This window comes from Cyanistes caeruleus, chromosome 18, assembly GCF_971803275.1.
Source record: "Cyanistes caeruleus chromosome 18, bCyaCae1.hap1.1, whole genome shotgun sequence".
In the NCBI taxonomy this organism is placed as follows: domain Eukaryota; kingdom Metazoa; phylum Chordata; class Aves; order Passeriformes; family Paridae; genus Cyanistes; species Cyanistes caeruleus.
In genome coordinates, this window is record NC_141718.1 from 3416800 (window position 1) to 3439266 (window position 22467).

The 22467-nt window shown below is 50.2% G+C and overlaps 1 protein-coding gene across 5 annotated transcripts in view; it reads left to right on the forward strand.

The window, feature by feature from the left end:
* Window positions 1-234: 234 nt before the first annotated feature.
* The window catches only part of CUX2 (cut like homeobox 2), a 60944-nt gene continuing 38711 nt past the window's right edge, over window positions 235-22467 (forward strand). For 3 of the 5 annotated variants that reach the window (XM_086855969.1, XM_086855968.1, XM_086855970.1), the window contains exon 1: window positions 244-348. Coding sequence is in view for 2 of the 5 variants with exons in the window: in XM_086855971.1 (XP_086712097.1) it covers window positions 304-348 (45 nt within the window). In the remaining 3 variants the exon portion in view is untranslated. Of the gene's footprint in view, window positions 349-22467 lie in introns of all 5 variants that reach the window. The other 2 variants (XM_086855971.1, XM_086855972.1) reach the window with 2 other exon arrangements.

Here is a 22467-nt window from a genome sequence, read left to right on the forward strand (position 1 = left end):
GGGATCGATGTGTCGATACCGGACACGGTTTGATGCCCGCCGGCTCCAGGTCGGTGGCGGCGGAGGGAGGGAGGGAGAGAGGGAGGGATGGGGGCGGCCGCCCGGATCATTCCCCCCCCCCACCCCCCTTCTTCTCCCCGTCCCTCCCTCCCTCCCTCTCCCCCCGCGCCCGCCCCCCTCCCTCCGCCCGCCCTTCCCCATCGATAGGTATCAGAAATTGATCCCCGCCGCCGCCGCCGCTCTTTGTTCGGCGCCGCCCGTCCGGGAGCCTGGAGCAGAGAGCATGGAGCAGCGCTAGCGGCGATGGAGCCGCGATGGAGCCCCGGCCCCCGCCCCGCCGCCCCCGAGGTGACAGCGGGGCCGGGGGGCGGCCGCCGCTCCGCCCCGGCGGGAGGGAGGGAGGGAGGAAGAGGAGGGAGGGAAGTTGCGCGGGATGAAGTTGCGGGGAGCGCGGCCCCGCCAAGTTTCTGGCTGTCCCCGCCCGCCGAGAGGAGCCGCAGGTGCCCGCGGGCTGCCGAGTGTCCCCGGCGCCGCCCGCAGCGGGGGCCGCTCGGTGCCCGCATCCCCCGGCGCGCTCGGGGCGGTGATGGATGCGGGGATGGCGGAGCGGGGCTGCCCGGAGCCCCGCCGCCCTCCCATTGTTATCCAGGGCCGGTGCGCGGGGCCGCTGCGGGGGCTCGGCCGGCCCTGAGCCCGGCGGTACCCGGCGCTGCTGCTCGGGCCGGGGATGGATGCGGCGGGGGGGCGGCAGCTCCTTTGTGGCTCCGGGCAGGTCACGGCAGCCGTATCCCACCGTGGTACCCTCGGTCTGTGAAATTCCCGGTAAGTCCTTTGTTACCGTGTGCGGGGGAAGGTTGCCAGGGGCTGCTGACAGTTTGTGACCTTAAATATGCACCTTAAATAGGAGGTGGATAATTAACACAATGGCTCTCCCAACATAATGGGATGAAACCCAACCTGGAGCCGCTACAACAACCGAAACGCGCATTTCCGTGGATATTAAATGGGTTTATCCCCGTAGGATATTCCGGAGTTTAAAATGCAGCGTGCTTCGGAGGGGAGTAAACAAATTGAAATGCGATTTATGGGGCTCCGGTACTGGATCAACAGTTCCAGCATTTAATACATTTTGGCTTTTAAGCAGATTACGTGCTGCATCTGCGCTACGCGACCCGAAAAGTACCGCAGGTACCGCGGCCGGTGGGTTTGCCATGACTGCTCAGTCCTGGCATTGTGGCCGGGAAGGGATTACGGCTCTAAACGCTTCGGATACAAAAGCGTTCCTCGCTAAATCGCTCTAATGACTTTTCCTGGGTGCGCGCAGAACCTTTATTTAAAGATAAATATTGGCAGCTACTTTGCCGTGGGTCTGTCGGGGGCGAACTTTGCCGGAGGGAGCGGTGGGCTGGGAGAGGCTCTCCCTCCTTCCCTCCCCGGCCGCTGCCCGTGCCCGGGTGCGGAGCTGGACCGGGAGCAGCGGGGATTGACTTCTGTCCAGGCAGCAGTTCCGCCTCCTCGCCGGGATCACGTTGGGAAAGGTGACCTTGCGCCAGCTTGGCCTAATGCCCTCCATTAAAAAAAAAACAAAACAAACCCCAAAAATAAAAAGCAAGAGGAGGAAAAAAAAACCCTCCAGCCAACCACTAAGGAAGGCAAGCTAACCCTTTATTATTCTTCCAAGAGCTTTCTCCCTATTTTTTATTTTTTTTTTTTTAAATTATTTATTTATTTTTGTCCTTTTTAATGGATGTGTCTGAGCAGCTCTGCTGGCCTGGGGCTGGCCGGGAATGGCAGAGTTTGAGCCTCCCTGATGAATGGCGGGCATATGGAAAACACAGGGATAAATGTGCGACTCGGCAGCGCTCGGATCGAAACGGCGCTGAGCCCTTTTACGGCAGAGAGTGGCGGAAATGAGGAGAGATAAAATTCTATCAAAGATAACACCAGGCGTATTTCACCGGGTTATGAGATTGGTTTATTGTGTACATTAGTAATGCAGTATTTTATTTTTTTTTTATTTTTTTTTTTTACAGCTTTCTTGCGGGTGATAGAGTGGGATTCATACCTTGGTGGGATTTTTTTGGGAGGGTTTAATTTGCTTGGGGTTTATTGCGTTCTGCTTGGCGCTGTGTGGATTTATGGGATGCTCCTTGCGCTGGATGCTGCTCTGATCCAACCCGTTCTGCGTTAAAACGGCAAAAAAATGGGCGAGAGTTGCGAGCTGCTGATTTGGGGTAATAAATACAACGGCGAGCGAGAGCGATTAGAGCCATCTTTTATAAATGTCTTCACATCTCATTATGCAGATGAGCTCTGGCTACACGGCTCCAAGCCTTTGGTTCTCGTCAAATAAAATGTTCTTGGGTTTATTTCCCGGAATGCAAATGCTCTCTCCGTGTGCCGGAGTTGGGCAGAAACTTCGGCGGCTCCGCCGGATGGTGGAGAGCCGGGAGCCTCGGAGCGTGGTCTGGTTGATGAAATGTTTTTGATGTTTAAAGTTTAGGGGAGAAGGAAAGGGAAAAAAAAAAACCCAACCAAAAAACCACAACTGTGGATGTGATTAAAATATTATAACCTTATGATATTCTGAAGTGCATAAATTTTACATATCAGCTACAGCGGGAGTTTAGACATCCATTAAATGATATGACAGCTTGACTTATCTAAATGTGCATCATTTAACAATGTGTCAAAATTCTGCTTTATATAGACGACAGCAGTAAATAAGCTATCAGTCCTCTTGGCTGGAGCTTAATTCCTGGAGCTTGGACTAATAAACTTAACTGCATTCTTGTGGAGCAGCAGGATAAACCTGGGGGGAGGCCGAGGTGCCCCTGGGGCTTGGGGGGAGCTTCATCTCAAATGTCCCAGGTGCTCTGCGCTTTTAGGGCTCTTATGGGGAGACTGGTGGGACATTCCTGTTTCCTCCAGCATCTCCAGCACCCACCACCTTCCATCCCCATCCCTGCTGGAGGGAGGAGGGGTGGTGGCTGTGCTCACCGTGCCCGAGGGAAAGCGTTGGGGGAGCCCAAGGAGGCTCTGGGTGCCCCCATCTCAGAGGGATTTTTGTCTTTCCGAGCTGAAATCTCTGGGTTTGTGTAAGTGCAGCCTGTGCCTGGGGCTGGCTGAGAAGCCTTGTGAGGTTGGGAATGCGGTTTGTGCTTTCCAGTGGCTCCAGCTGCTCCCGGTGCAGCGGGGCGTGGGGAGCAGTGGCTGCGGAATCATCTGGTTCCAACCATTAATCTGAATTTGGGCGCAGCGGCACCGCCGGAGCCGGGCCCTGGGCAGATGTTCTGTCTCATGGTTGGCTTGGCTGTTGTCTGATGGTTGTGTGCTCCTCCTGGGAGCTGCCCAGTGACCAGAACTCTTCAGGTGGATTCCCTGCTGTGTCCTGCAGGGCCGTGCTCTGCTGGTGGGGACACAAGCGGTGCTTCTGTGCTTGGCCCAGGAGCTCTGTGTCCTTGGGGATTGAGGGTTGTGGAAGCTGGAAATGCGGCTGCCCCAGGGAGGTCCAGCTGATCTGGTCACTGAAATGTGGCTCCAGCATCAACAAGTTCAAACCTCAGTCTTGGGAGGACTCGGGTGTCTTGGAATGTCACTGTCATTGAGCACCTGGTGGTGTCCCACTGCAGCTCCCTGCTTGGGACAGCCTGAGGTGACGATCAAATCCTGCCCCCCAAATCCTGCATTAACACCTGATAATTCTACTGCTTCCAATTTCTATGTGAAGAGAGGAGGAGATGGGCCGTGTTTCTGGTCCCACCTGCTCTGGGGTCAGCACTGAGCATCAGTAAAGTCAGACTGTGAAGTTCCTGAAGTGAGATCTGATTTTTTTATTTTTTAATTTTTTTTCCTGTTAATTTTTTTTTTTTTTTCTGGCTGAATAATTGAGATGCTGCCAGACAAGAAGAGCTGTAGAAAATGAGAGTTTATCTTTAGCACCACAGTTCTCACTTTAGAAACTGGTGACCCCAATTCCAGCCTGGAGAGTGACTTCTTCCCTAATTAATAAATCCATTAATTAATTGTGTGCGTGCTGCAGCCCATTAGAGATGTACACGCTGGCCTCCTGATCCAGTTTAGTGGATTGTCTCTGTGGCCTTGGAAGCAGGGGAGGGAAAAAGGGATTGTGACCATGAGGCAGAGAGGGGACGAGGATGGAAATATAATTTGATTTTTGTGGGACTTCAGGGATGAGCACAAGCCCCGCCACCTCCTGCTGGGTGTTCCAGCTTGGAGAGGGGTGTGGGGACGGAGTGGGGGGCTCAGGGCTGCTGTGCCCGCTGAGATGGGGGTCAGCAGGGAGGGCTGGGGTGCCTCTGGTGCCGATGCCCCCGCTCCCAGGGCTGCGGCATCGCCTGGAGGGTTTGGCAGGGCTGGGCACGGCTCCTGCGCCGCGGGTGGAGCGGAATGTTAAAGCCTTGGGTGATCTGAATTATTATTTATGACCAGATTAGGAAGCAGTCCTTCAGGAGGCACTTGCTGAACTCAAAAGCCTCAGCAGAGCCTGCGGAACTCGCGATGCATCTCCCTCCATATGTTGGCACAGGAGCTGCTCCCTTCAGTTAATTTTTCTTGCTGTCTGCAGAGACCTGGAATAAAAATACAGGCAAATTGTTGTGCGTGCTGGTCCCAGGGCTCCCGTTTTCTCTGCTGAATGGGAAGTTGGCTGTTGGCAGAAGAAGCATCATCTTTAAATGCAGGAGGCTTTGCTTGCCTATGGGTTTTAGGGGCTCCAGGGGCCCCTCTGCTCCCCCATTTTCCACTCCTGGTTTTTCTGGCTGGAGAAAATGGGTGTATTTGGGTTCCCAGAGGTGGCTGCATGTCCCAGGGGACAGCAGTGGTGCTCCTCCCCTCCTCCCTTGAGTGCTGGCGCAATGGTGGCGTTACATCCCCGGCTGCAGGAATTCCCACATCCCAAATTTCAGGGAATTATCCTGGGAGCTGCCAACAAAACACAGCAAACTGAAATGACAGAGCCATTGTTTGCAGGGAGGGAAGGTGAACAGCAGCATCCTGCTCCTCAGCATGCTTTGGAATGGGATTTATTTAGGATTTGCAAGCCATGGGTGTGTGCTCTCCCCACACCAGACCTCAAGACTAAACCCATGCTGCAGCTCATGGTGTAGCACATTCCCTCTGGGACTGGAAAAGGCACAGTAGAAACATCCATTCCTCCCCCAAATAAAAGCCTGGGTGAAGTTTCTCAGAACATTTTGTACCATCCTGCTCCTATTACCGAAAGATGTAATTCCCCAACTTGGGAGATAATAAGCAGGTATTGACTTCTGCTGGGGTCATTATCAAGATTTATTCAGTCAATATGGCTCCTTGGGTCAATAAATCTTGAGGTTGATAAAGGAGGAATATATACTTGCAGACTTTATTAAAAAGTTTTCCCCTTTTGTAACACTTTTTTTCCTGTGTGTTGCAACAGGATCTGTGACTGAGTTTTCTTTAATTACTTTTTTTTTTTTTTTGTGCTGCACATCTTCCTGCAGCTTTTGGTCCGTCTTTCCAAGACAGCACAATTTGGGAAGCAGGATTTGGCCCTGTGCTGGCTCTGGTTTCCTGGAGATCCCTTTTGTGCTGTGATTCCCCCTCTCCTGGCCTGGCTGTGGTGCAGGGTGAGGATCTGGGGGAGTGAGACCAATATTCAATATTCAACATTCCCACCCTTGGTGGCTTTTTAAAGTTGGACACGCCAACACCTCCTCCCAGAATGGATTTGGTACCTTTTATTCCTTAACATGGCCTTGCTGTTTAATTATTTTTTTGGCTATTTTGGTGCAGCACTAAGTGATTTCCCCAAAGCTGCCCCAGCACCCCTGAGCACTGACTTTGCTGTGGTTTAAGCGAGCGTGGAGCCGATTTAATATTTAACTCTTGGCGTGTGCCTGTGCCAGCCGGTCCTCCTGCAACACAGCTTCCCAAAAAAAAGTAAATAAGCAATTTGAACCCCGGGTAAATATTCCTCTGGTGGGAGCTGTGCCGTGCGTCAGCCGCTCCGAGCACGCCGCCGTTGCCTTTGGTAACGCTCCCGTGGTTTTACACCAAAGTCAGGACCTCGAGCATCCTTTGTTTTCTTCCGTCGGGATAACATAATAAAGTATTACCTGGCGCTGGCAGCAGGGCTTGTAATGTGTGCTGTAAGCACGGAGCAGAGCCGGGGTTATTGCTCAGCCTGGCTGCAGAGGACATTTATTCCTTATTAATCACGCTGACGGGGAGAGCTGCCTCCGTCTGCGGCTCTGGGAGCGCTGCACAAACATTGCTGCATCCCTGGGAGCTGGGTCATCGTTACCCCTCTTGTCCCCACAGTTTTTTGGCTGAGGGAGGAGGTGTGGGCTCTGTGGGGGCACGGTTTGGGCTGAAATCCCCCCGTGATGCCCGGCACGGCGGCTGGGATGGGTGAGTGGAGGATGGTGCCCGGCAGGAGAAAGGCTGGTGGGACCCCCGTGCTGTAGCTGTCCCTCGGGATGGTGGGGCTGGAGTCCATCCAGGGGGGTTTAGGTTGGGTATCAGGGAAAGGTTCAGCCCCCAGAGGTGCTGGCACTGCCCAGGCTCCCCAGGGAATGGGCACGGCCCCGAGGCTGCCAGAGCTGCAGGGTGGGATTGTTGGGATTGCCTGTACAGGGCCAGGGGTTGGACTGGGAGATCCTTTTGGGTCCTTTACAACTCACAATTCTGTGGGGTCTCTCTGCCTGAGCGGCTGCTGATGGCACATGGGATGGGATGGGATGGGATGGGATGGGATGGGATGGGATGGGATGGGATGGGATGGAGTGGGATGGGATGGGATGGAGTGGAATGGGATGGGATGGAGTGGGATGGAGTGGGATGGAGTGGATGGGATGGAGTGGGATGGGATGGGATGGAGTGGAATGGGATAGGATGTAGTGGGATGGGATGGAGTGGAGTGGGATGGGATGGAGTGGGATGGGATGGAGTGGAGTGGGATGCTGCGGCTGCGCCGCTCCGGTTCCCTTCCTCTGGCACCAGAGATGGGCTGTGCAGTGTTGATGCCAACCCATCCAAACTCCTCCCAGCCCCATTCCTGGCAGAGCTGAGGGCTGGCAGGTGCCAGGACTGGCACGCCTGTGCCCAGGGCACGTGTCCGGGCATCCCGGGCCAGCGGCTCCGCTCGGCACACGCCGCTGAGGCAGCGCCTCCCGCCACCGCACTTTCCTTTCAAATAAAAGCAGCTAATTAACATTATTCTTTAATTATTGCCTTTATCAACAAGGGGTCTGGTTTATACCAGCAGGATAGTCGCTTTCCTTTCCACTACCCAAGCGAATGCTTCAATTCCTGTTGCTTTTGAAATGAATTTGATGTCATCTGCCCATTGTCACTTAATGGGGACACTTGGGTAATGATTGCGCGCTCCAGCCCTGTTAGCAGCACTGCGAGCGTGTAATTTAGCCCCTTAGGCAACGGTACTTTTGAAATCTCTGGATAGTTTTGAACTCTCTGTTCTTAATTAAATATGCAATTTTTCACGGTAACCAGGTTAATTCTTTTGTGTTGTGTTGTAATACTGTTAGGAATTTTCATAGTTCTTATTAAACATTATTCAGGCATTGTGAATTCCATAATTAAAAAAAATGAAAAGAACAAAGCTTGATTCACTTCTTTCTTTTCCCTGGTTAATTTATCAAATGAATTTTGCAAATTTTTCTTTTTCTCCCCAGACAGCGTGCCAAGTGTTTTAAAGGGGAAGGATTTAATTGCTCTGTAGGGATTGGTTGGTTATGAAGGATTTGGCTGTTTGATTAGTAAACCCTATTGGGAATGGTTTAATGCTCCATGATCTTAAAAATTGTCTGATTGTGAGGCTCTCCAAGGATGTTTTCTCTCTTCCCTATGTACGGGAGAGGCTTTGCACAAGTGTGATTATGAGATGGGGAGGAGGGAGCCGAGGTCGGAGCTGGGTTTGCTGGGCTGCCCCGGCCAGGAGGAGGAGGAGGAGGAGGATGGTGAGGCAAACCAGCAGTTGTTCCTGTGTTTCCCTGCAGATTGTGGGAATGGATCCCTGGCTGGGCCAGGATGGGGCTGCTCCAGGCTGGATCCATCACTCAGTTCCTCCTCCAAGGCTGGCTGCCTGCTTTACCTTGTAATATAACGGGATTTTATGGAATGTCTGGTTTATTAAGAGGCAAAACCCTGCTGTGCTGTCTGTGCCTGGATCACTGTGGTATCCCTGGGCACATCCCTGAGTGGGATCCAGGCTGGATATGCACGAGGAGGGATGTGGGGATGCAGCTTTCAGGGGTTTGATCCGGGTACCCCAAAGCAGGGAGATCCCACCTGCTCTGACTGTGGAGCCTGGAGATGTCCAGCCAGGAGTCTTTATCCAGGCAGGCTTTTAAAAACAATAAAACCACTCAGTTCCTGCTGATTTTCTGGTCTTTTTTGGGTCCAGAATTGATGGAGGTGATGTCTGTGCACTGATACTGGGGCTGCAGGGATGGGCTGTGACTCAAGTGTGCCAGGAAGGGCACAGGGCTCCAAAATCCCTGCTGGGGAAGAGCCTGGCCTTCCCTTCCAGAGTGTCCAGGAGCATCCCTGTGGGCACTGCCAGCCGTGTTCTGTGTTGGTTTTTAAGCCCTTTTGGATTTAATACAGAGAAATAAAGGTCAATATTTAGTGTTTTTAGCCATATGGTGCCATCTGGGCTCCCACTGATGCTGTGGGGTGAAGGATGGTGGGGCCTCACTATTAAATAACAGAACAGCGTGGTGCTGGCACCCAGTGGGATTTTGGGGGGAGCAGGAGGGGTTTTGCCTCCTGCCTGGAGCATCCCCAGGAGGTGCCTCTGTCTGGGAGCTTCAGCCCAGCCAGGATCGATTGTGGCCAGTCTGAGGGGGCTCCCCAGGGGTTATTTGGGCTTTAAGGAGAGGTCAGAGAGTCATTACACTTATAAATGTATTACGATTTAAGAGAAGAGCTGTCATTATCTTTGAACTTGGTTTATGTGGCGCCAATTTTTCCCGGCTCTGATTCCAGCCAGGAGGATCAGCCGGGCTGGGGCAGCACCTGGACAGCCTAGGGGAGGGAAAAAAGGATTCAGCAGTGCCTCAAAAAGCTTTAGAATCTATGCTTAAAGCTGCTGCTTTCCCAAAAACTTGGAGGGGGATGTTAGCTTGAGGTTTGGGGAACCAAGTGATGCTGTGGTGATGCAGCTGGCAGCGATCCTGGCTTGGAATCTGTGTCGGAGCCAGGGTTTCCCTGCATCATCATCTTTTGGGTGTTTTTGGGGAGGGACAAGTCAGCAGCACAAGTGCCCTGGTGTGACCAGGTGGGAACAAAGAGAAATCCGAGATGTCACCAAGCAGTGGCATCACCCCACGGCGACGCCTCCGTCGCTGCCCTGAGCAGAGTGGGCAGGGATGGCAACGGGGCTTAAAAATAAGGATTTAAATCAAAATAAATCCCAGTTTTTCCCCCAGTTTTCCTGTTCCTCGTGGCACTGAACGAGCTGGGCTGTGGCTGAAGCAGGGACACAAACATTTTGCTCTGGTGGTCATACAGGATTGGAGCAGAGACCAGTACCAGGGGGTTCCACTCCCCACAAGGCTGTGCTGATGCCAGAAAGTGACTTAAAAACCAAGAAAAAAAACGACAAAAAAAGAAAGAAAGCAAGAAAAAAAGCTAGACATTTGCAAGGAGAAGGCGAGCAGATGCCAGTAATGTATTCCCAGGCATGACACAGAGTGGCAGCGTGTCATGAACCGTGTCCCCAGGGACCCCTGGGTCTGTGATATTGGCTTTAACCCCCACCAGCTCTGGTCGGGGCGTAAATTCATCAGGCTTACGGGTATTGCTCTTGGACTACTGAATAATTTACAGTTGCAGAGCCCAGCCAGGTTCAGGTCATCGGGGTTCATGGGTTAATAACAGGTTTGGTTTTTGTTGTCAGCATCTGCCTTGATAACATATGAAAGAATCCTATTCTGTTGATTAGATTTTGAAATGGATCAATTTTTAATCAGCAGAACATCTGACTCACTCAATAAGAGGAGCGTGGTGGAGACAGGACGAGGGGCTCGTTATTTACAGGATTGTTTGTTTTTACTAATACGCAAATCCTCGCTGGGGCTGGAGCCTTCCCCCGCCTCCCCTCGCCCCGGCTCCCCCAAAATAAATCGCTGGGATTATCTGCAGCCTCGTGCCAGGTATTTGATCCATCCACTGATTGGGTGGGAAATCCATGCTGCTGCTCAGGGCACGCAGAAGCTTTGATTTAACTATCTTGTTATCGATGGAAAACACTCGCCAGGCACCAAATCTTTGAAAATTTTATGTTTTGGGGGGGTGTTTTATTCTTCCTGAGCATCCTGCGTGGAGCTCCCCACCCCTAGGACCACCAGGATGAGCTGGGAGAGAAGGGAACAAACCCTGGTGGGATGCAGGAATATCCTGGTGAAATTCCTGCCTGTGAATTATTCTGAGGGAATAACTTCTGATTTCATTATTTGAAAGGGCTGGATCCCCATGGAAAGTTAAATACTGAGTGTGGAATCTGGGAAAAAGCTTTATTTATTTATTTTCTAAATTATTTGGTTTTGATTCTTGGGCACAAAAATCAAAAGTTGATTAATTTAATAACAAAGTTGACTTATTTCATTACATCTTGATAAACTGCCCGTGTTTCTTTTGGTAAAGACATGTATAATAATAATATTATACATATTAAATACTCATACATAAATAAATACTCATTTTTTAATAATAATTAATTAGCATATAATAATAATAATAATAAATAATAATAAATTAGCAGGTTTTTAATGGAATCCACCGGGTCAAAATTTTGTCTTGAAGCCAGTCAAGCCATCACAGAACTCCCTGAGAATCAAATTCTGTTTTTTAATAATGGAAAAGGTAGAATAAATGTAATTTTGGGAAGTGTCAGTGGGGTACTACGGCTCTGTGGGGGCTGGCTGGGGACTCTGTCACTGCAGATATCGATGTAGATAAGAACTCATTGGGATGATAATTTCCATGGGTTTTCCCTGGGCCCTTTGGGCTTTTAATTTTAAAACTTGTGCCTTCTGGCAGCCTCCTTAACCTAAATAAATATTCTCCCTCGGATCAATTAAGCTCATGGCTGGCGGTGAGGAATTGCTCCTGGCAGATTTTTTGGTTTTCTTCGTATCTTTCTTGAAAGTGTGGCCCCTTCTTAAAAACTCGGTGCATTCCTGAAATTACAGATACAGGTTTGTTGATTCCATGAGGTGGTGATTTAATCCTTGGGGGAAGCGCGCTGAGACCTCTGGCTGGCGCTGGAGGTGGGGATGTGAACCTGGGGATGGATTTCCTGATCCCTTTGGGTTCTATTCCAGCTCCCAGCTGAGCACCCACGTGCTCTGTGTTTGCTGACCTTTGGTCCCAGGCGAGGTTTCCTCCGGAGCTTTGCGGTGCCTGGTGTTGTTACACCCCGATAATCCCAAGGGCTCATTCCTATAACCTGGAAATTACTCTGCAGGTAATGGGTGTTTGCTCTCTGCAGCCACAGGTGATGTATCAGCCTCTCCTAAGATCATTAGCACTGTGAGAAGGTTAAATATGCAGATTATATCATCCCTGGCAGGTTTATTTGCAGGAGAGCGATGGGTGTCACAGGTTCAGGACTTCCAAATTAAGTTTATTTTAGCGATGGAAAATGTGCTTCTTCTCTTGAGCATCTGCTGGTTCTTTTCTGACAACAGTTGGAAGAAAAACAGCTTTGCAAAGAGTAGAGGGACTCCTGGGCTGGAATTCATAATAAAATTATTTTTATTAAATAATGGGTGCTTAGAAAGTGTTGGGGACTATGGGGTTTAGTGCCTGATTTGGGCAGTGGGAGCTGCTCTGGGGATTTGCCCAGTTCTTGGCTCCTCTGGTAACTTATTAACTCCAAAAACTGTCCTCAAAACAGCTGAGTAAATGTATTGCTGATGGGTGCCTGGGTTTTAATGTCATTGCTCTGGACAGGGTTGACCCAGAACAGCTGCAGGGCTGGTTCTGCTGCCCTGTGGGAGCTGGTCTGGCACAGTGGGAGCAAAGAGCACAGGAGGGGCTGGAAATGGTTCTTTGCTGCTTCCTTTGCACCTCGAGGCCATGCAAGGGGGTTGCTGCTCTGCAGCTCAGGGTTTTTCCAGGGTTCCCATCCCTGGAAGTTTTCAAGACCAGACTACAGAGAGCTTGGAGCAAGCTGGGAGAGCGGAAGGTCCCTGTGCTCATGGCAGGGGGAGGAAAGAGATGATGTTCAAGATCCCTCTCAACCCAAACCATTTTTTATTCTATGATACATTTTGGGTCTCTGGATTTGTACCCCAGCCAGTCCCAGGTGCAGCCCCGTGTGTCTCTCCAAAGCCGCATGGATTTGATCCAGAGTTACCCAGACCTGCAAATCATCCTCTCCTCTTCCCTCCCTGATTTTTTGAGCCATTTAGCCAAGAATGATGCTGCAATAATTTTGGGCACCACAGGCAATTTGGGTTCATTAAGTCTCGCTGTGGGGACCATAAAAATTTACCTTTTGACAGCAGTGGTCTCCTCTGCCCATCCCTTCCCTTCTTGAAGAATCCCCTTCCCAGCAGGGATGCACAACCTGAGCCTGGAAGGGTTTCTGCGTTTCGCTCTTTTTTTAGGCTAATAATTAAACCATAATGACAGAGCCCAGCATCTCTTTATTTAAAGAGCAGATGGAGTGTTCTGGATATTAGCAGGGCCCTGGCTCCCACAGTGCCAGCAGCTCCTGGAGCTCGGGGTTGGGATGAGCCCCCCAAGGACTGTGTTATTGGGCGGGCAGCGGGTGGCAGCGCCGTGGGACGCCAAAGTTACAAGAGCATCGTTAGGTAGGGGTGAGCTGAGACGCTTTTCCCGTCCCTCTTTCCTATCCCATGGCTGGATTCCAGGAAGCTGCTCCAAAAAGCACTTTTGGACCGCTGAGCTGGCACACCTGGCACTCCATGGGCTCAGCTCTCCCTCCACCCTGCCCCGCCAGCCACCCGGGGCGCCGCGGATGTTCCGGTTCCGAACGGAGCGGGGCATTTCTGGTCACACACATTCGGATGGGTTATCCCAGGCTGCCACTTCCAAAAGCCATGAAAGAAGGGAACTCAGGCTTTGGCTGCTGAGCTGGCCCAGAGCTCGTTGCTCCCTCCTCACCATTGTGGTGTGGAGCCGCAGTGATGATTTCAGAGCTGCCCATGCCATCCTAGAGGGTCCAGACCCATCCCCAGCAAATCCCTGTCTTTCCTCACTTTGTCCTACCCAGCATCACCATCTCACCATGGTGCTGTGTATTTCCCACCCCAATTTCTCATTGAAACACTTCCTTCCTTCCTTTCTTTTTTTTTTTTCCCCTCCTAAGCAGCCACAATTGATAATTTAGCTCTGGATAAAGCAACCTTCCAGCTTTTTCTTTCTCAGAGGCCAAAACATTGATGTTGTGTGAAATGGGAGCTTTGAGGAGGCTTTGTATGGAACTTAGCTTCCTGAAAAATTTATTTACTGCGACTGTGATCCGCAGGAGCGAATTGATGTTTATCTATAGTAGTTCTTGCCAGAAAAAAAAATGCATAACTGCACTTTCTTGGGAAGCCCTGAAAGGCCTTTTAAATAAGTGTCTAATAGTAGGCTCTCAATAGCAAACAGCCGGCTTGATAGACAGTGTACAGTATATTATTAACTATAAGCAGGCTTAATCTTTTCCTCATGTTTTAGAGAATGCTTTATAACCTTGTGGCCAAAGAATTCATGATGGCCAGGTATTTGAAGCTAAGCAAAAATTATACCGGCTGTAACTGCTGGGAGATCAATAGCGCTGGGAAAGGCGGGAGGCAGCGAGCTCCTGCTGGAGCTGCTGTTCCTGCCTGCTCCCGGCTGTCTCCGTGGGGTTTAGGTGGCACATGTGTCATGTGGAAGGTTCCCTGGGGAGGGATGATGGTGAGGAGGGTGTTGTTTGTTTGTTTTCCTCGCAATTGTTGTGTGGGATGGGGGTCTGGGCGTTGCTGGTCCAGTGGTGGGGTGAAGTTGTGGGATCATTAAGGTTGGGAAATGTCTCTAAGATCATCAAATCCAGCCAGCACTGTCATGTTCACCACTGAATTGTGTCCCCAGCTGCCACCACCTATAGAATGGCACCGAGGGAGGTGGCTCCACCCCTGCCCTGGGCAGCCTGTTCCAATATCTGACCACCAATATCTGTTCCTGAATACTCAACCTGAACCTCCCCTGGCACAGCTCGAGGCTGTTCCCTCTGGTCCCTTGTTCTCTGGGAGCAGAGCCTGACCTCCCCCAGCTGCAGCCTCCTGCCAGGGAGTTGTGGGGAGCCAAAAGGTCCCCCCGAGCCTCCTTTTTTGTCCGGTGTTGTGGTGCCCTCCTTGGCTGCCGTGTTCCTCAGCTCCTCCTGCCCGTGCTGCTGGATCCTGGGAGCTCTGGCCAGGAGTCAGGGAATCAATAGATGGTTAAGGTGATAAGTGGCTTTGCTAAAAACCAATTTTGCAAGAGGAGTTTGCAAAGAGGTCAGCGGAGAGGATCTGCATCTGCACTCGCTCCAGCCTGGAGCTTGACCCGAATTAACCTGGAAAATACCCTCGGTGTGGGACGAGGCTGCTCTCCTCTTGCTTCTGTGAATCCACGTGGATCCTATGGGAGGGTGAGCCTGAGGAAAGTCTCCTTCCTCCAGGCAGAGCATTTGGGTGAGGTGAATGTGCCTGAAGGCAACAGAAAATTAAACAAGCAGAGTTTGCTCAGCTGATAACTTCTCGGAGCCGGAGCTGTGCTGGAATTCTGGTGGCAGTATTTACATATGGATGAAGTGCTCCTGCACAGTTCCTCTAAGCAGGCTTTTCTCTAATCTCCACCATGGTTGGATGCTGCTTCCAGCTCTGTTTTCCTTTGAACAAACTCATTTATTGCACCCACTGTTAAGAGGATCCCGTTTTCAGGGCTGGGACCGTGCCACCTCCTGGCACCAAGCACGAGTGTCACAGCTCTAGGTGTCACCGTGTGGACCCCAACTCTTGTGTTAATGTAAGAGCTGGATTTGGGGAGGAATGAGAAAAAATAGGGAGGAACAGATCTTTGGGGATGTTTCATCGAAGTGTTTCCAACCACCAGCAGGATTTTCTGTGGGCAGAGTATTGGGTTGTTTTTAGACTTTCTGACATTTCTCAGGCTTGACTCATCTTTTCCCACCTGTAAAACCAGGAATATCCCCCAAACTCCATCCTCAAACATTGGACACTTGGGCTGATGGCTGAATAATCCAGCACCAGCATCTCCCCTCCCCTTGGGCAGCAATTCTTTATTTTCCCTGCTTTTTCCCATTTATCAGGTGGAATTCCCCCTTGGCTGGTGACCCCAGAAGGAGCAATGGGGGGCTGCTCATGCCTTGAACTCGAGCTTTGCTTTCAGCCCATTATTTATTACTCCATCTCTTCCCTGCACAGCTGAAACCACCTTGTTATTTTATTTTATTTTATTTTTTTTTTAATCATCATGGGGAGGCTGTTTCTGGATGCTGATTGACGGAAACATCTTATCTCCTCTAGTCAAAGTGTCTCCTCTTTGCGTGGTAATGAAAGAGTTTGACACTTTGACACGAGTGTCAAACACTTTCCCGAAGATGCAAACAGTGCAGGCTTTGATCTAGGTGCAAACTGGTTTTATTACAACAAACAGATCCCCCCTTTCATCCAGAAAGGGAGATAAGGGGTTTCAATTGGTGCTAAGTAGCAGCTGCTCTTAAGGGTTTTAAAAATAAAAAATAAGAAAGAAATACAATAATGGAATAGTGGAGTTGTTGTGTCATGTTATAAACTAGTCCTGGTGCTGTGCAGTGAAGTAAGGTGGGTGTAAAGTGGGAATGATAAATGGGAGAGAACCCTCCTAAAATAAAACCACAGAAATTTCCTCTTTTGGGAGATGTTTGGATTTGTTTTTCCCCAGTATTTCCATCTTCAGAAATGCCTCTTCTGGAGAAAAATCATTCTGTTTTTCATAAAAGTGATGGGGTTTTGTGAAAAAGAACCACTTCTGCTACTGGTTTGGGTTTTTTTTTTAGGGAAGAATGAGGCAGGCAGCCCTTTTGGGTGCTCTGGGGTTTGGGGTCTTCACTGGGATGCTGGATCCTGTCCCATAGTCTCATCCAGGACAGCTCCAGTGGGATCTGCACCGTTTCCCCACTTTCCCATGGGATGGGATGTGCCTCTGCCTTCTTCCCCCTCCAGTTTCCACCTGTAATTCATCATAGGTTGATATTTATTACATTATCCCCTGGCCAAGCCTGGAGGTATTTTAAGCCCTGGTGGGAGGCCTGGAGGGAGGAATCCCAAACACACCCCCAGGCTGATAAAATTCTCAGTCATGAGCTTTTCTTTTTCAGTAGATAACTTTAAGTTAGAAATGGATAAAATTCTTTCCTGCCATCACTCTGCTGGCGTGAGGCTGGACCATGCCTGGATTTGGCCCAAGTTTGTCTTAATTAAATGCAGCAGCACCTTCTCTCTATTTTGAGCCTTGAGCTTGGGCACAAATGTCCTGTGAGCAGCTGAAGAGAATTGATGTGATGTATGGAAATTGTTAAGTTAGAGCAAATCCTGAGGTTTACTTGTGGATTTTCCCTTCCCTCCCTCCTGTATGGACACGAGTGAGGTCAGCCCTGGAACTGCCTTCAGCCTTCTGGATTTAACTATTTTCTTAGAAAATCTTTTCCCTTTGAACATCTTGGGTTAGATGATTGTTGTAGGCCAATTCCAGCTGAGCCATCCCTGTCTCCCACGCCCATCTCCCGTTGTTGCCCCGCTCCAGGCACTGGTGCAGCAAGCACAGCCTGGCAGTGGGGGTGGGATGTCCCTTATGACACCACGGGTCCATGTCCCCTGCCCTAAAGGGACTGGGAAGCTCATCCTGGGATCAGGTGCCCTCTGTGTCCATCCCACCCCATCCCTGGAGTGGGTCTACCCTGTCTCCATCGGCTGTCCCTGCAGAATTCCCTCCCTGGGTCGATTCCTGGTGACCCCAGTGAGGAGCTGTCCCTGCTCTGCCCTGCCCTGAGATGTCTCAGCCCAAATCCAGGGGGTGAGGAAGCACTGGGGCCATCACGTGTGGGCAGAAGTGCTTCAATTAATGCCTCCTTAATTAGATCAGCAATTCCTGCTCCTTGCCCTCCTCTCTGGCTGCTCCATGCCAAGGGGGCTGGAGCACAGTGAAGTCCTCCCCAGGAGATGCTGGATTGGGAACTGACAGAGGATTTGAGGCTTAATTTTAGCCAGGACATGTGGCACCTTTTTAGATGCTTCTCAAGCCAAGTCGTGGTGTCTTTGCTGTAGTCGAGGAAAGGAAGGAAAAACAAACCCCAAAACTGGAAAGGCAACGCAGTTTAGATGGAATCTCTCCTTTAATAGGAGGGAGCTATTCCACATTGCCGGAGATTAAAACTCACATTTCATTTTTATACACTGTGGTTAATCCAATAATGATTCCGTGTTCCAAACGGCAATAATATCTTTCAGCATAGTTAATCAGAAGAGACTTAATGCTGTCACTATTTATTAACCTTTGTTGAAAAGCAAGAAGTTTTCCTACTAATCTGTGATTGTTGCTCTTGTCAGGCTCTGTCAAGTGCAAACCAGATTTGGCATTTGTTCCGGCGGGGAGGATGCTGCTGCCTTCCCTGCTGCATCCAGCCCCTGCACAGGGACCTGATCCCTGTGGGGATGCTCTGGGTGTTGGAATCTTTGGATCCAGCCAGCTTGTTCCCCTCTCTGTCTCGCTGCAGCTTCCTGAGGGTTTCCAGCCTCCAGCCACACAGATCCTGGTGTTTGGGGTGAAGGGGAAGCTTGTCCCCTCCTCGGAGTTAGGTTTTGGCTGCCTGGAACATGTTTCTGCATCCAGGCTTCCCCAGCTTGGGGGTGTTTGGGTTAAAAAGGCAGCTGAACCCCTCCTCAGGGTTGTATTTTATCTTCCTGAGCCATGTTTTTACATCCAGGACACCCTATGCCAGGGCACGTGGGGAGATGCTCTCCCAGCCAGCTGGCACTGGAGCAGCCACCTCCATCTCTGATGGTTTGTAGGGGTTAAGTGACATCCAGCAGCTTCCCAAGACCTCTGGGGATGATGGGCAGACCAAGGGGTTGAGGGGGTTTTTGTGAGGATCCTGTGGCAGGAGCTGAGGCAGTGGAGGTGAATTGTCCCTCCCTGTCCTAGTCCCTGGCAGAGGCAGGGGGGACGCTGGAATCAGAGCCCTGGGCTGGCATTCCTCAGGACAGTGGCTCTGCAGCACCAGGAACTGACGTGATTTTGGGAAGAGCGTGGTGTTTGAAGCTCGGTGCTGATAAAAGATCGGAGCATGAAGGAATCTCAGCCCTCGATGTTCTCCCGTTTGGCTCCTGTTGCTGGAATTGGCTTGTAGGAGCACCTGGGATTAATGAGCCAGCTTGGTGCCGCGCAGGAATCGATGCTTCCTGCATTAATTGCGCCGTGTTCGAGCTTCGGCTTTTTATTCTGAGTTATGGAGTTACAGGGAGAGATGTCTCTCTTCAGCACAGCCCTGAATCCCACGGGAAAGGCTCCTTTTCCCAACACCCATCCTGCCACGGTGCGGGTGGCACTGGCTGGGGAGGGAAAGCCAAAAACCAGGACACAAATAAACCTCAATTCTCTACTTCCTGCCCTTGTAATCAGCCAAATGAGGAGATGGATGATGATGACGGTCAGGCTGGAGTGGAGAAGCCACCAGCAGCCACCTGTGGGTGCAGCTCTGGTCTGCACTGGGTGATGGACGGGCAGGAGAGGTCAGGTCTCCAAAAAAGGCTGGCCTCTCCTTGCAAGTGGGTTTGCAGCAGCTTTCACATTTATTTATGCATTAATTTCCATTTAATTGCAAATTATTTTTATTTACTTGCAATTGTTTCTGATTTCTGTAACTGAGCATTCATGTGGATGGAGAGGGAAGTCTCCCAGCCCCTTGGGGCTTTGGGAGCTGTTCTGGAAGAGCAGTTGTTGCTGGTATTTCTTATTTTTAGGGTGGACTAGTATTGAGCACTATTCTGATCCTCTTGATCACTCCAACAGGTGCATTTATTTTACATACAGCCCCAAACAATCCCACTTTGCTAATATCACTGAAGCCTAAACATGGTATTTGTATTTTTAGCAAATAGTTCATTCTGGTATTGATTTACGTGTAATGTGGTCCTTGCATGAATAACTACCATAAATCTGGAAGCATTTATTAACCCAAATAGCTGCAAACTCAGTCAAATCCTGTGTGTGCTGGACACAATTACAGAGCTGAAACTGCAAAGTAAAAGAGCAAAACATAAACCTTATTTTTCTGTGACCAACCCAGAATTTCTGCCAGCTGGTCCATTGATCTGTGATAAGAGAGAAGGGTTAAGATAATTTGCCAAAATGAAAAAGTGGGGAATAAATAACAAATAAACAGGATTTCTGATGTGGCCTGTCGCTATTTGGGATGGTGCCTGGCTCTGCCTTCCCTGCCTAGCCAGAGAAATTAACTTTTGAACTCAGTGGCTCCAATCTTTTTCTCCTGACTCCATCCCTTGTGCTGATGGGCAGCAGGGACAGGCACTTGTTCTTTATCCGATTGATACCGAGCCCAGCAAAGCTGGGCTTTGTGGAGCCAGGGCTTACAAAAAATAGTGGAAATCTTGTTTGGTATTTGTGAAACAGGGATCATATTAAAAAAGCCTCCGAGCCCTCGCTGGTGCCGTGTGCCAGACGTGGAGGGCTGGAGTTTGGAGGGCTGGAGGGTTTCTGGTTCTAAATTTAGCCATTTAAAAGAAGATTACGGACTATGCACTTGGGACTTTTAAAAAGGCTTTCACAATAACTCTTGAAAGCCTGATGCCTTTAATCCTAAACTTTAATTTAAAATAAAGAAATCTTTTCAACTCGCCTCTCTCCCCCCTCCTCCATCCCTCTCTTCCAGGCTGAGGTTCTTCCCAGCTTGCTTACGGAGCAAAGATGTGCTCAGCTCTTTTAATTTCTTATGAAGATATTTATTTTTTAATAGAAAAGAAATCAAGTCAACACTCGAGAGTATACACAGCAGTTTACCACGATAGGAGGAATTAATCAGTCTATAAAGTTCAAAATGTACAAAGAGGGAAGGAAAAAAAAAACACCCCGACTGATCAAACACCAGGCTCTTCTCTGAGATGTGGAGATAAAAGACTTTTCCTCCGCCAGCTCCTCCACTATTGGCAGCCAGTGGGATCAAGATTATTTTTTTTTTGTTATGGAAAGCTCGAGATAATTAATGTTGTTGAAAGAGGACCGTTGGGTTGGCGTCTCGCAGGCTGGCCCCCAGTCTGGCATCTCGGGAAGCAGCAGCGAGTGGAGGGAGGGGTGGAAATGTCCCCCACTGAGGGAGCTGCCAGTTTAACGGAGCAATAAATTATATCGAGAGATTAAAAAGAACATTTAGAAGGGGCTGCGGTGCTGCCGTTGCTGTCGAGCCTCTTCCCTGCCCGCGAGGGCGGTGTGCGATCCGGAGCATCCTCGTGGTGTAACTCCTCTGGATCTTCTCCCAGGGCCAAATCCCTGCGGCCTCCTGGGCGCTGGGAGCTGTTGGCAGAGCCGTGAGGAGCTGCCGGCCGCTGTTGGGTCTCTCCCGTCTCCCAGAGCTCGTTTGGCCGCGTCCTGTTTCGGCGCCGGTGTTCAGTGTGCCTGCCCCGAGGGTCGATAGATGGATGGACACCCCGGCCGTGCCAGCAGCTCCTCCGTCACAGCCCTGACAGCGCCAGATCAAGATGCGAGCGGGCAGCTCGTACATCGAGCGCTCCTTAAAAAGCGGGATGAATTAATTACCGCCATTAATGACCGGGGAGAGGCTTGAGGAAGGTTCAGCTGGCGGTTTGGAGGCTTGAGCAGGGAGAGAAACTGAGTAGGTGGCACCTCACGGTGCTTCAGTGTCGGTGTTTCTGTTCTAAGTCCGTGGTGATGTGGCCCATGGTCTCCAACCACGTGAGGCCAACCCAAATTTGTAGGCTTGGATGAGTCCCTGCAGATCTGGCAGAGGAAATTCCGACCTAGCAAAGAGGGCATTTAGAGACACCTTTTCCCTGATCCTTTGGTCCTGCATCCCCAAACCTCCCTCCAACACCCCTGATTGAGTATCCTCCTGGGATGGTGCACCCACAGGCCAGGATGGTCTGGTCCATGATCCCCATCCTCATGAGAGCAACCAAAATTTGTAGGATGTGAAAGATCCCTGCAGATCTGCCAGGAACGGACCTGGGGAAAAGATACTTAATTACCCTCATTCCTAATGAATGCAATGCCTGGATCCTGCATCAGCAGACCTTCCTCCAGCACCAAGTGTCCTCATGGAATGATGCATGATCCACGGGCTGGGATGATCCCCAAACATTCCAAGTGCGCCAGGGCTGCATCAATATCATCACAATGCTGTGGTCACAGCTGGATTTGCCCCATCCAGATGTTTGCTCAAGGTTGTGGTAATTATGATGATGTTTTAATTGCTCTGAGGGTCTTTTTGCTCTTTACCAGTCCCCTTTGAAGGACCTGAGATGGCACAGCTGATCATCCCATCCTCCTCCACCTTCCCTACCCCAGTTATTTATTATGCAGCATCACCAGGATTGCTCTCAGACAAGACTTGTCAGCTATAAAAGACACTGGCAAATTTTATTAGTTGACAGAAGGGTGGTGTTTTTTTTGGTTTTTTTTCCTCCTGAAAATATTAAAAAGTCATTTTAGTTTAGAAACCTAATTTTAATTTAGTTAGGTTTTAATTTAATTTAGTTTTTAAATTCATTTTCTGGCAGAACTCAATTTTTCAAGCGTAATTTGATGCCGTCAGTGGCCATAATGTTTAATGTCCTCCCTATAAATTGCGAGGATGGCTTTGAGATGATTTACAGGATTCAGGGGGATAAAGCCGTCTCCTGGCCCTGCATGTGGGAGAGGCTGGAGAGAAAATGCTTTTATTGTGGCAGCTGCAGCAGCCAGGGTGTTACCTACAGAAAAATGGGGGAAAGCTCAGTTTTCCTCTCTGCTCAGCCCTGCCTGGGGATGGATAGGAAGAGAGATGACCCTGTGCTGGGGGGGGATGCTCCAGGGATACTCCTGGATCTGTGTTGAGGGGGAATCCTGACTGAGGTGAAGAGTTTGGGATGGCGACATTGCCCCCCAAATCCATCTGCTTTCCCAAAAGTGAGCTGAACCATTGCTGGGCAAGGATGGAGGGAACTGGGAGGTTGAAATCAGGGCAAACACTTGGAAAACACAACATAATTGAGTGAAATTCCCTCCCAATTTCATTCCTCGAAGCGTTGCATTTAATTACTGGATTAGAGAAGTCTTCAGACCATGTATTGAACATTATAAATGGGGATGAGATGATTCTGGGAATGGCTTAATGAAGCAGGGGAGATGGGTGAGGACGTCTGTGTGCACCTCTGGGTCAGGGCCACATCAATT